The sequence below is a fragment of the Moschus berezovskii genome, chromosome 11 (genome assembly GCF_049115385.1).
Source record: "Moschus berezovskii isolate FMDL1 chromosome 11, NW_MosBer_1.0, whole genome shotgun sequence".
NCBI lineage: Eukaryota > Metazoa > Chordata > Mammalia > Artiodactyla > Moschidae > Moschus > Moschus berezovskii.
In genome coordinates this window covers 58,901,311-58,915,829 of record NC_142470.1, presented here as the reverse complement: position 1 = coordinate 58,915,829, position 14,519 = coordinate 58,901,311, and the positions used below count along the sequence as shown (strand labels likewise).

Sequence of the window (14,519 nt, the reverse complement as noted above, 5' to 3'; positions counted from 1 at the left end):
CCTCCAATTAAAAAAAGAGAGAGCATGGCCAGCACTTTTTGTGGTCCAGTCTTTTGTCTTAATGCCCTCCTTTTGGCTGGGACTGGTGGCCTCCTGCTCTCCTCTCATCCTTTATTATGAACACGATGGGGAAGAACATTAGTCTCACGAACTTTTTCCTGGGGGTCCTGGCATTTCAACCACTTTGCTGGGTGGAAATCCTACCTAATGATGGATGTGCTGCTCCCTATTAGCTGGGATATGTCTAATCCATGGTCCTGGAATTTTAGTCTTATGCCTAATAAGTAGACTTCCCAGGTGGCACTAGTGGTGAAGAATCTGCCTGGCAATGCAGGAGACATATAGGAAACTCAGGTTCAATCCCTGGGTCAGGAAGATGCCCTGGAGGAGGGCATGGCAACCCAAGTGTCAACAACTATTTCTGGGGGTGATTTAATTTTGACTTGGGGGAGGTGTATTACTTTTCTATTGCTGCCATATCAGATTACTAAAAATTTAGCATCCTTAAACAGTACCAATTTATTATTTCACAGTTTCTGTGAGTTAGAAGTTCAAGTCGAGTCAACTGAGTCCTCTGCTGAGAAGCTCACAAGACCAAAACCCGGGTGTAGGTCAGCCCGGACTCTTATCTGGAGGCTCTGGGGAGATTCCACTTTCAGGTTCATTCAGGTTGTTGTCAGAGTCAGTTCCTTGGGGCTGTAGGACTGAGGTCCCCACTTCCTTGACATGTGACATCCTGTCATCTTCAAGCCAACAATGGCATGTCATTTCTGTCCTCTTCTGTTACCAGCCAGAGAATGGTCTCTGCCTTTTTGTTTAAGGTATCATGTAATTAGATTAAGTCCACCCCAATAATCCAATATAACCTTACCATCTTAAAAAAAAAAACACTTTTGTGATTATCTAGTGTGAGCACTTGCAATACATGCACCAAATGGACTGACTTGAACTGTGAAATTTTCATGTGTTCACTTTTTTTTTTTTCTTGGCTATGCTGAGTCCTCACTGTGGCATGTGGGCTCCATAGGTGCAGTGCACAGGTTTAGTCTCCCGACCATGGATTGAACCTGCATCCCTTGCATTGGAAGGCAGATTCTTAACCACTGGACCATCAGGAAAGTCCCAATCTCCCTAACTTAAAGTCAGCAGATTAATTACCTTAATTACATCTGTAGAGTCCCTTATGCCATGTGAGATAACATATTGGTGGGTAACATGGGAAGGAAGTTCATAGGATCAAAATGCTGCCTGTCACAGGAAGGCATCTGATAGCTGGTGTATTTGGAGTGTGTGTACAGTGTGGGCAGAAACCCCCTCTCTTTCTGACCCATGAAGAGGCGCCATCTGGTCCCTCCTTGGTCCCTCTGAGCTCGCACTGTCCAGGCAGTGAGGGTCCCTTGCCTGTCTGCTGGCACCATGGGCTCTGTTTCTGCAGGGAAGGGCTCATGGGATCCTTCCCTGCCTACCTTACTTCCCTGGTGGATCAGTCGGTAAAGAATCCACCTGCAATGCAGGAGACCCAGGTTTGATCCCTGGATTGGGAAGATCCCCTGGAGAAGGAAATGGCAACCCGCTCCAGAATTCTTGCCTGGGAAATCCCATGGACAGAGGAGCCTGGTGGGCTATAGTCCTTGTGGTTGCAAGAGTCAGATACGACTTGCAACTAAATCACTACCACCTGTACCTGTCTCAGCTTACAGTCTGGACATGCCCTCAGCCTGCTTTTTTCCTGCCAACCTCCGGATATCACAGATCCTGGTCTCCTTCTGGGATATTCCTCCCTCTCCATTCTCTCTTTCACCCTGGGATTGGACGCAGAACAGGCCTGTCAGCCAGACAGAGCCTCTTTCCCTTTCAGGGAATGGACCCCAATTCAGCGGCTCTAAGTTCTTTTTATAATGAAAGAAGTGGGGAGGTAGTTCTACACCTGCTAGCTTCCTAGAAGCATCTTTCACTTCTGTTCACTTCCTGAACAGGAAATCACCCCTCCTGTTTATACTTTTCCTCTCACTCATCACGCATCCATCCCCACCGTGCTCTCTCCACCTCACCCTCAGAACAGTTCTCTCTTCAAAGGTAACTTTTAAAAGCTTTCTTGATAAAAACAGCAACTGTATATGGTCACAGCAGAGACAGGATGGTGGTTTGTTTCACAATTTGTGTAGATTGTTTCATTTAATTTTTTAAAAATTATATAATACTGCATGCACATGGCAAAATAAAACTGAAACAATACACTAAAAAGTAAGTCCCTCCTCCCCCAGGCCCTTGGTTCTCTCCCCAGAGGTTAGCATGGTCAAAGTCAGTTGTGATTTCTTCCAGAAATTTTCTGTACACATTAATTGCTTGTATTTTTGACAGTTTCATCACTTGCCCAACCCTCTTTGAAAACTCTTAGAAATTCTCTGGCAGTCCAGTGGTTAGGGCACAGAGCTTTCACTGTTGAGGTTTTGGTTCAATCCCTGGTTGCAGAACTGAGATTCGGCAGGCCACCTGGCATGACTGAAAAAAAAAAAGGGAAACTCTTACCCCCTTGAGTGTGACAGTATTGAATTGGGAGCATAGAATTGCACCTCAGTGCTGTACAAATGCCTTGGATATGATGGGTTCATCCAGCCCTTTCTTCTCAAATACATCCTAATTCTCAAGATCAGGGCAATTCAAGGGCTTATCCACATAGAATTTTGTTGTTGTCCAGTAACTAAGTTGTGTCCGACTCCCTTGACTCCATGGTCTGCAGCACGCCAGGCTTCCCTGTCCTTCACCATCTCCCAGAGCTTGCTCAAACTCATGTCCATTGAGTCAGTGATGCCATCTAACCGTCTCGTCCTCTGTCATCCCCTTCTCTTCCTTTCTTCAATCTTTCCCAGCATCAGGGTCTTTCCCAGTGACTCAGCTTTTTTCATCAGGTGGCCAAAATACTGGAGCTTCAGCTTCAGCATCAGTCCTTTCAATGAATATTCAGGGTTGATTTCCTTTAGGATTGACTGGTTTGATCTCCTTGCAGTCCACAGGACTCTCAAGAGTCTTCTCCAACACCACAATTCGAAAGCATCACTTCTTTAGTGCTCAGCCTTCTTTACAGTCCAACCCTCACATCCATACATGACTACTGGAAAAACCATAGCTTTGACTATATGGACCTTTGGCCAGATGCACAGTAACAATTTTGAGGTGTATGTTTGTGCGCAATGGGTGATGATTCGGAGAGAAGCAAAGCCCTTGAGCCTCACTGAGACATTGTTCCATTACTCACTGCACATTATGGGGTTACCTGTTGGTCTTTCTAAATGACAAACCACTAAGGGTGAGGATGTTTCTACCCTAGCTTTGGTTTCCCTGAACTGCTTAGCATGGGCCCCTTACCTCATAGCTTTTCAGTTGAATTTTCCCAACTGCATGAATCACCTAATAAGCCAGCAGTTGTCTTTGGATAAAAGTGGGGCAGGAAAAAAGCTTGAGGAAAATAATTGAAAGAAAATGTAGTGATTGCTAAGAGTAGCACCTGCTCACCACAACTAGAGAAAGCCTATGCACAGCAATGAACCTGGAGAAAGAAATGGCAACCCACTCCAGTATTCTTGCCTGGAGAATCCCCATGGACAGAGGAGCCTGGTGGGCTACAGCCCATGAGGTCACAAATAGTCAGATATGACTGAGTGACTAACACAGCAATGAAGACCCAGTGCAACTAAAAATAAATTATTATTATTTTTTTAAAGTCATGTTAATGTGGATGGGGTACACAGGAAAGAGCTTGAAGAACAAGGAGGCTTAGCAGCTGGCTGACCAGAGAATACAGGGGCTCCAGCAGCTCAGAAGAACTGCTCAGGATCTAATGCCCATCCTCCCCACCACTCCCCATCCCACCAATCCTTATAACCTGGGGTAGGCTCTTACACTGTCCTATACTGTGAGCATGAGGCTGGGGGGAACCAGGCTCTTGTACCCATGCTTGCACAAAAGTGCAGCTTCTACCTATAAATCAGATACCTGAAGAAATTTCACTTCTGAGCATTTTCTTAAAGGCACGTTATCATCAGGACATAAAGAAGCATACTCCAGGAGATTTACGGCAGCTCTGTTGTAGTAGCTAAAGGTTGTGACCTTTGTAAATATCCATCCTTGGGGGTCTGGGTAGATGCTCATGCCCCCTATACAGCCATTAAGAAGGGTAAGGCCTGGGGAGTTCCCTGGTGGTCCAGTGGTTAGGACTCAGTGCTTTCACTGTCCTGGGCCCAGGTTCAGTCCTTGGTCAGGCAACTAAGATCCTGCAAGTCACATGGAGCAGTCAAAAAAAAAAAAGAGAGAGAGAGAAACCACTCTCCATATACTGGTATGAGAAAATCTCCAGTTCAGTTCAGTTCAGTCGCTCAGTCGTGTGCGACTCTTTGCGACCCCATGAACCACAGCACGCCAGGCCTCCCTGTCCATCACCAACTCCCGGAGTCCGCCCAAACCCATGTCCATTGAGTCGGTGATGCCATCCAACCATCTCATCCTCTATTGTCCCCTTCTCCTCCTGCCCTCAATCTTTCCCAGCATCAGGGTCTTTTCAAATGAGTCAGCTCTTCACATCAGGTGGCCAAAGTATTGGAGTTTCAGCTTCAACATCAGTCCTTCCAATGAACATTCAGGACTGATTTCCTTTAGGATGAACTGGTTGGATCTCCTTGCAATCCAAAGAACTCTCAAGAGTCTTCTCCAACACCACACTTCAAAAGCATCAATTCTTGGCACTCGGCTTTCTTTATAGTCCAACTCTCACATCCATACATGACTACTGGAAAAACCATAGCCTTGACTAGACGGGCCTTTGTTGACAAAGTAATGTCTCTGCTTTTTAATATGCTGTCTAGGTTGGTCATAACTTTCCTACCAAGAAGCAAACATCTTTTAATTTCATGGCAGTGATTTTGGGACCCAAAAAAATAAAGGCAGTCACTGTTTCCACTGTTTCCCCATCTATTTGCCATGAAGTAATGGGACCAGATGCCATGATCTTAGTTTTCTGAATATTGAGCTTTAAGCCAACTTTTTCACTCTACTCTTTCACTTTCACCAAGAGGCTTTTTAGTTCCTCTTCACTTTCTGCCATAAGGGTGGTGCCATCTGCATACCTGAGGTTATTGATATTTCTCCCGGCAATCTTGGTCTCAGCTTGTGCTTCATCCAGTCCAGCATTTCTCATGACGTACTCTGCATATAAGTTAAATAAGCAGGGTGACAATATACAACCTTGACGTACTCCTTTTCCTATTTGGAACCAGTCTGTTGTTCTATGTCCAGTTCTCACTGTTGCTTCCTTACCTGCATACAGGTTTCTCAAGAGGCAGGTCAGGTGGTCTGGTATTCCCATCTCTTTCAGAATTTTCCACAGTTTGTTGTGATCCACACAGTCAAAGACTTTGGCATAGTCAAGAAAGCAGATGTTTTTCTGGAACTCTCTTGCTTTTTCCATGGTCCAGTGGATGTTGGCAATTTGATCTCTGGTTCCTCTGCCTTTTCTAAATCCAGCTTGAACATCTGGAAGTTCACAGTTCACATATTGCTGAAGCCACCAGAGTATACTGTTAATCGTATGTGTGGTGGGGAAAGCAAGGTGTGATGTGAAGGGGAGCAGAGAATACCACTAAGTGAGTGTAGGGAGCATTGCAGGTGTCCTACATACCCACGTGATTGTATATCTTAGCCCTAGTCCACTTCTGGAAGGATTTACAAGAAACTGATGATGCTTTTGTGCTTTTGGAGAAGGGTCCAAGATGGAAAAGAGACTCTGTTATGTCCCCTTTTTGACTTCTAGAATCTTTTAAACTATGTGCACATACAACCTATCTTTAAAAAAAAAATCTCTTTCATAATAAACAAAAGAGCCACAGTGTGACAGATTCCCCCTAGGATTATCTTGGATTGGTGCCTGAGCTTGCCAGGCTCATTTGCCCTTTGGGGCTGACAAATACTTGTTTTCAAGACCAAATTTCCTCCCTTGTTAATCCCCAGCGTGTTCAAATACAAGAGGATCACATCTCTGTTCTTTCAGCTCCTTCTCTTTTCTGGCTGTGAAGCATTAAACAATCTTGACATGAAAGTGTCCTTTAGTTGCTAGGGGAATGTTCAGGAAGGGCCTGCCAGGAGCAGAAGGCAGTGGACTAGGATGGGGAAAGAAGGGGTGGGTGGAGCTGCTGTCTGGAGTGATGTGAGAGTTAAAGACCTCTGAAATGTCTTGCTAGAAATTACTGTTTATGTTTGCTCTCTTATCACGAGGATGGCCTGGAAGGGCTTTACTTTTCCGATGCCTCAAACCTGCCCAGGTGTCATGTTCCCTCATAGCATCATGTTAGAATGGTACCCAGGATTTGTTTTTAAGTTTGGTAAGACATGCAGAGGGGCTTCCCTGGTGGCTCAGTTGGTAAATAATCCTCCTGCAATGCAGGAGGCCCTGGTTTGATTCCTGGGTTGGTAGGTTCCCCTAGAGAATGGATAGTCTACCCACACCACTATTCTTGGGCTTCCCTGGTGGCTCGGATGGTAAAGAATCTGCCTGCAATACAGGAGACCTGGGTTTGATCCATGGGTTGGGAAGATCTCCTGGAGGAGGGCGTGGCAACCCACTCCAGTATTCTTGCCTGGAGAATCCCCATGGACTGAGGACCCTGGTGTGCTGCAGTCCATAGGGTTGCAAAGAGTTGGAGACGACTGAGCAACTAAGCACAGCATAGCACAAGACATGCAGACACAGAAATGGTTATCATGAAGGAATAAGTTTGTTAACTTCACAGATCCCAAGGGACTTCCCTGGTGATCCAGTGGCTAAGAGCCTACACTCTCAGTGCAACAATCCTGGGTTCAATCCCCGGTCAGGGAACTAGATCCCACATGCCGCAACTAAGAGTTGACATGCTGCAACTGAAGATCCTGTGTGCCACAGTGAAGACCCAGTACAGTCAAATATGTAAATAAATATTTTTAAAAAGATACACAGATCCCTAGAGGCACAGTGTGCCATGCAGAGTCACACAGGCAGATCAGGAAGCAGAGGAAGGAAGTGTGGGCAGGAGCCTGTATTGTGGTGTCCATGAGAGAGGCAGTCTCTCCATCAGCAAGGTCCCAAGATGTCAAAGCATCAGAATACAAAAAATAAAAAGACCTGGTTAATACCCATTTGACCTTCCAAGTACAGTTGCACAGGTTGTTCATAGCACAGGATACCTGGCCAGTGGAGCTGAAATTCAGATGAAGCCCTGTTTGCAAGTCATATACTCACAGGACTGGATCCAGTTGAAGGGTTGGGCTTTTTCTCACACGTGCAGAAGTACCACATGGGTTAACAGAGACCCTTGATGGTGCTTGTCTCAGGATGTTATTCTACACTAATTGTCTTGGTTTGAGCAATCTCTGTTTCCTTGACTGGACTGTCGGTTCCGAGGATGCCAGAACCTTGTCTGTGTTTCCTGCTAGACTGGAAGCTCCAAGAGAACAGGGCTCAGGTCTTCTTTGTTCCCCGGTGTCCTCTTGATGCCCAGCACCAACTGCCACATATGGGTGCTGGCGAAGTGTTTACGCAATACGTCAGTGAATAGTACCCAGGACTTTAAACTTCAGAATTATATTTTATCTGTACCTTGAACTCTTCTTTCTTTTGGCACCAAAATGATCAAAACCTTTTTGCCTGCTGTTGGTTTTTAAAATTTAGTTTTTTTTCTATTCAAGTATAGGTGGTGGTAGTGGTAAAGAACCCACCTGCCAAAGCCGGAGATATATGAGACAAGGGTTTGATCCCTGGGTCAGGAAGATCCCCTGGAAGAGGGCATGGGAACCCACTCCAGTATTCTTGCCTAGAGAACCCCATGGAAAGAGGAGCCTGGCAGGCTACATGGGGTGGCAAAGAATCGGACATGACTGAAATGACTTCGCATGCACACATAGTTGATTTACAGTGATGTGTTAGAGTCAGGTGTACAGCTGAATCACTGCTGTACACCTGAAAGTATATATATATTTTCAGTTCAGTCACTCAGTCATGTCTGACTCTTTGCGATCCTATGTACTGTAGCACACCAGGCTTCCCTGTCCATCATCAACTCGTGGAGCTTACTCCAGCTCATGTCCATCAAGTCGGTGATGCTATCCAATCATCTCATCCTCTGTCGTCCCCTTCTCCTCCTGCCTTCAATCTTTCCCAGCATCAGGGTCTTTTCAAATGAGTCAGTTCTTTGCATCACATGGCCAAAATAATGGAGTTTCAGTGTCACCATGAGTCCTTCCAATGAATATTCAGGACTGATTTCCTTTAGGATGGACTGGTTTGATCTCCTTGTTGTCCAAGGGAGTCTCAGGGAGTATATATATACAGGTATGTATATATGTATAAGTATATAAATACATGTATGTATGTATATAAGTATATAAGAAGGCAATGGTACCCCACTCCAGCCTGGAGAATCCCATGGACAGAGGAGCCTGGTGGGCTGTGGTCCATGGGGTCACTAAGAATCAGACACGACTAAGCGACTTCACTTTCACTTTTCACTTTCATGCTTTGGAGAAGGAAATGGCACCCCACTCCAGTGTTCTTGCCTGGAGAATCCCAGGGATGGGGGAGCCTGGTGGGCTGCCGTCTATGGGGTCGCACAGAGTTGGACACGACTGAAGTGACCTAGCAACAGCAGCAGCATGTATATAAAGCAGTTATATATATTGTACTTGTTCAGTTGCTTAGTCATGTCCAACTCTCTGCGACCCCATGGACTGCAGCATGCCAGGCTTTCCTGTATTTTACTATTTATATTCTATTCCCTGCCCCCTCTCCCAAGTCTGCTGTTGGTTTGAGCAAGGTAAGAAGCATCCTCTTTCCTGCAAGAGTTGGGCTCCTGTCCAGCCTGTTTGGGGACTAAGAAGACAGCCAAGGAACAGAGGCTTTCATTCTAAGTGGAGATTCTTTGTCAGCTCTGCCCTGCTGTGAATCCTCCAGGTGTTTGTCCCTTCTTGGCCTCCAGGAAAGAGTGAATGACTGGGAACTTGGGCAAGGGTGGATGTGGCATCTGGGCCTGCAGGAGCTCCGGCTCCAGCCAGAGTGAACAGAGCCTGGCAGAAAGCGCCAGTTGTTGTCAGGCACAGTCATAGAGTGACTGCTGAGAGATCCTAGGTCCCTAGCTTGTTTGACAACAAAAGAAAACATGAACAGGCTTTGCGAACTCCCTGGTGGTCCCATAGATAGGACTCTGTGCTTTCACTGCTAGGTGCGTGGGTTCAATTCTTGGTCAGGGAACTAAGATCCTACAGGCCTCATATTGAGGTCACACAAATACAGAAAAGGAACTGGTTTTCAAAAGAGGCCCTGGACTTGTATCTTGGATGTGCGTATGTGCATGCACGTTCATGGGAATCCGAGGACCAGGCTGTGTGCAGGCAGGAGAGCTATCTGTGCTCCCAGGTTCTGTCTTTCATAGGCTCAGGGCAGAGTTGCTGAAAACCTAATGGAATGTGTATGTTTCTCATCTCTCTCCAGGTTTCCATTCTATTATGAACTAAAAATAGCATTTGTAGCCTGGCTGCTGTCTCCCTACACAAAAGGCTCCAGCCTCCTCTACAGGAAGTTTGTACATCCCACACTGTCTTCAAAAGAAAAGGTAATTTGTGGTGTTCAGCCTTTCACTCCTTCCAGTGAGTGAAAAAAATTTTAGGTGATTTTTTTTTAAAAAAGAAAGACATTATTTTATTGAAGGAGACTCTTGATAGACTTATTTGCCCCCTACCCGAAAATTGTTGCTTCTAATCTTTCTCTTTTAAGTCTATTTTTATGACCTGGTGAAATTCTCAAAAGGATATTATTCATCACTATTATTGTAAAGCATTTCCATACATCGAAACAAAAGACAGAAAAAAATTCACTCATAATTCAACTCCCCAAACTGAATTTCTTTCCTTTCATCAGGCTCAGCACCTGTCCTTTTGTAGATGGAATTTTTATATATACTACTAAAAAATACTTTAAAAACTTAGTACAGGGCTTCCCTGCTGGCTCAGTAGTAGAGGATCTGCCTGCCAGTGCAGGAGACACAGGTTTGATCCCTGGTCTGGGGGGATCCTACATACTGAGGAGCAGCTCAGCCCATGCACCATAACTACTGAGCTTGTGCTGTCAAGCCCAGGAGCCACAACTACTGAGCTCACGTGCCACAATTATCGAAGCCTGCTCGCCCTAGAGCTTGTGCTCTACAGCAAGAGGCGCCACTTCAGTGAGAAGCCCAGACACCACAACTACAGAGGAGCCCCCGCTGACTGCAGCTAGAGAAAAGCCTGAGCAGCAACCAAGACTCAGCACAAACAAAAAATTAAAAATAATAATTTTAAAGATTAAAAATAATAAATTTTTAAAAACCTAACATAAACAGGAAAGTTGAAGCCTAGAGAGATGAAAAGGCTTGAATTTGTGCCTGGATAGCTACAACAGAGACTGGAATATAATAAATTTCTAGTATATTTGCTTTATTGATCAATGATAAAATGTATGCTACAAATTAAATACCTGCTATTTGTATACTTTATAAGTTATCAGTTGGTAAGTGTATTAATGAGACTAGACATAATAATTTGTTTCATGCTATTTACCTTTTGTGTTTTGCTTCAAAGTTTTGCTTCACATACATCCTTGAGATGAAAATGTAGATTTGTCTAATGTCAGAGATGGAAAAAATAAGATAGGGAGAAATTGCAGGGAGGAGTCAACAATATCTAAGGATTCAAGGAGGAATTACAACTTATACCTCTTGAAAAGAAATTTAAGCTGCTTTTAAGATAATGTCACTGTCTATAAAATTATTTTTTGTTTAACATCTCCTCTGAACCTAATTTGCCAGATTTGTTTTCAATGGATTGTTCCATGGTTTTGTTAAGATTTCATACAATAAGAGACACATGCACGCTAAGTTGCTAAGTCATGTCCTACTGTAGTCTGCCATACTCCTCTGTCCATGGGATTTCCCAGGCAAGGATATTGGAGTGGGTTGCCATTTCCTCCTCCAGAGGATCTTTCCAATCCAGGGATCAAACCCACATCTCCTGTGTCTCCTGCATTGGCAGGTGGATTCTTTACCACTGAGACACTAGGGGAAATAATAGATGCAGAAACCATTAAAATAAATGACCCCTGTCTTATTAATTTGTTTGGTAGCTCCTTTTTTCATTCAATCCAGTCTATGTAATGTTTCCTTAAAATGTTAACCATACACACACACACCAAAAAACCAAAACAAAACCCAAAAGCAATAACTACAAAAAACTGAACAGATGCATTACTTGTCTTCTGAAATCTTAAGCATGTTTGCATACCATCCTTTTCCACTTTGTCTTCATGAGTACCCACAAACATCACCACACATAGTATACAGTCAACTTCTATTGACTTCTTGTCTTAGAATAAATTCTTGAGAGTGGGATTACTGAGTCCAGCATTCCATAATTCATTAATGATATTATATGACTTTCTGAACTGGTTGCGTGGTGAGATTCTGCCATATGAATTAAGAGCTCTATCAGTTCAGTTCAGTCGCTCAGTTGTGTCCAACTCTTTGTGACCCCATGGACCCCCAGGCCTCCCTGTCCATCACCAACTGCCGGAGTTCACTCAAACTCATGTCCATTGAGTCGGTGATGCCATCCAACCATCTCATCCTCCGTTGTCCCCTTCTTCTCTCGCCTTCAATCTTTCCCAGCATCAGGGTCTTTTCAAATAAGTCAGCTCTTTGCATCAGGTGGCCAAAGTATTGGAGTTTCAGCTTCAGCATCAGTCCTTCCAATGAACATTCAGGACTGATTTCCTTTAGGATGGACTGGTTGGATCTCCTTGCAATCCAAAGAACTCTCAAGAGTCTTCTCCAACACCACACTTCAAAAGCATCAATTCTTGGCACTCAGCTTTCTTTATAGTCCAACTCTCACATCCATACATGACCACTGGAAAAACCATAGTCTTGACTAGATGGACCTTTGTTGGCAAAATAATGTCTCTGCTTTTTAATATTCCATCTAGGTTGGTCATAACTTTTCTTCCAAGGACCAAGTGTCTTTTTATTTAATGGCTGCAGTCACCATCTGCAGTGATTTTGGAGCCCATAAAAATAAAGTCTGCCACTGTTTCCACTGTTTATCCATCTATTTGCCATGAATTGATGTGACCAGATGCCATAATCTTTGTTCTGAATGTTGAACATTAAGCCAACTTTTTCACTATAGGTGGCTTGATATATTCATTTCTGTTGCTTCTCAAAGTTGGACACTTTGGATTTCCAGGGCAAGGCTTTGAGTACCTCAGTTGGAGGTACTCCAGTACAGGTTACTGTAGCCTTTTCTGAGATGCCCTTTAGGAACTAGAACACACCATTTACTGTCTCAGAGGGTAAAGTTTGAGAAACAGTAATCCCTGCCTCCACCTCGTTATCAAATCTCTACTCTTCCTACTTGCCTTTCTCTAAACACTGGATTTAACCCTGAAGCTGCTAATGTAATTTCCATTGACACGAAGATGACTGACTCTTAAGAGCTGCTAAGAATCACTCCCAGAGTCAGCCAGGGGTCACAGTGGAAACTGAGTGTTGTGACTTCCTGAGGAATTTTAAACAAGGACCAAGCAGGGAGTTGAAGGTCCACCTGTATACCTCAAAGTGAAGGAAGTGCACCATTGTGCTGAACTTCAGATGAGACAGAGGCCAAGTGTCATTGACTGAACTCTGCTCCTATGATTACAGAATGGCTGTTTTCTTAAAACAATGACAACAACAACCCAAACACAATAAAAAGGATGAGCCAGCACCGATCCAAATTTGAGCTAAACCAATATTTTACTTGCTCTTGGTTCCTAGGTAGACCTCAATCCTCTCTCCTACCTCACCTTTACCTTGTAGTTGACTTCTGGTTTCTGTTGTTATTTAATTATCTGTAAAATGACCTCCTCTATCAACAAAAATATCCCCTATCTCTTTCTGTATCCTAATCTCTCCCATCGATATACACATGAAGAGGAATTTGGATATTGTATGAAATTGCTGTGAAATAATAGAATTTCAGAGATCCCAGGGTTTTACCTCCCTGTGGTTCTTGGTTATTGAAACCAGCCACTGTGTTAGGTGATTTCCTGGAATGAGCGCGTGTAGTCCTCACCGTGCGGTTTCCGGGGTGCCTCAGCAGTAAAGAATATGCCTGCCAATGCAGGAGATACGGGTTCAATCCCTGGTTTGGGACAATCACCCGGAGAAAGAAATGGCAACCCACTCCAGTATTCTTGCCTGGAAAATCCCATTGACAGAGGAGCCTGGCAGGCTACAGTCCTTGGGGTCACAAAGAATCAGAGAGGGCTTAGTAACTAAACAACAACAATGAATTCTCACCATGCTCCACAAGTTAGGTGCCACCACTGTCCTCATTTCGCAGAAGACAGAACCATGTGTAGAGGCTAAGCACTCACCCAACTCTGACAGGCAATTAGTGGCAGTGCCAGTAAGAATCAGTGATGGAGCAAGCTGCCAAGCTTAGTGCTCAGGAGAGGGGAGAAAGAATAGAGGTTTATTTGGGCCTCCCAACTCAGAGTGTCTGTTTTCCTTTAACAGGAAATTGATGATTGCCTGGTCCAAGCGAAAGACCGAAGTTACGATGCCCTTGTGCACTTTGGGAAGCGAGGCTTGAACGTGGCGGCCACGGCGGCAGTGATGGCTGCTTCCAAGGTACCGTGCCGTGACCTGACCACCATGGCTGTAACTCATTCAGAGACAGGCTAAGTACAGCTGGGGTCGCCTTGAAAAGCTGAGGGGATAAAGGGTGAATATTACCCTCAGAAAACTGTGTGCTTGCGTGCACACACACACACGCAAATGATTCATGCAATACCGATTCCCAGAGCCCCTGAAGCTCACCTGAGGTTCTCATGTTAAGAACTTCTAAGTTACTTGAAGCATAAACCTCGGACACAGAGAAGAGGGAAGGAGAGGCGATGGGGTGGTTCTTTGCAATTTCCCAGCTTGCACTAGGAGAGTCACCTAAATAGACAGCTGCATGCAGAGACTTACCTGAGTGAGCAGGGGCACTTCAGGTTCACATGACCCTGAAGATCCAGGGTAAGGAACCCAGGGTCCTAGAATAAGATGAGTGGTTTAAATGTGGAGGACAATATGTGTAGTAGCTAGAGTAGAAGAGGGTTTAAAAAAAAATTTTTTTTAACAGTGTTGTGTTGGTTTTTGCCATACAACAACTTGAATCAGCCATGATTATACATATATTCCCTTCCTCAAGAGCCTCCCTCCCCTCCCCCCATCCCACCCCTATAGGTCATCATGCACCAGACTGGGCTCCCTATGTTACACAGCAACTTCTCACCAGTTATCCATTTTACACATGATAGTGTGTGTGTATATATATATATATATGGAGAGAGATGCTACTTTCTCCACTCATCATACTCTTTCCCTACCCCTCTGTGTCCACAAGTCCATTCTCTGCATCTTCATTTCCATTTCTTCCTTGCAAAT

At 44.5% G+C, this 14,519-nt stretch overlaps 1 protein-coding gene across 6 annotated transcripts in view; it reads left to right on the top strand.

Moving 5' to 3' along the window:
- Positions 1–14,519, top strand: part of REEP1 (receptor accessory protein 1) — a 138,893-nt gene that overhangs the window by 85,773 nt on the left and 38,601 nt on the right. For all 6 annotated transcript variants that reach the window (XM_088841354.1, XM_088841353.1, XM_088841351.1 and 3 more), the window contains exons 4-5: positions 9,509–9,629; positions 13,605–13,718. In XM_088841354.1, the coding sequence (XP_088697480.1) occupies positions 9,509–9,629; positions 13,605–13,718 (235 nt within the window). The remainder of the gene's footprint in view (positions 1–9,508; positions 9,630–13,604; positions 13,719–14,519) is intronic.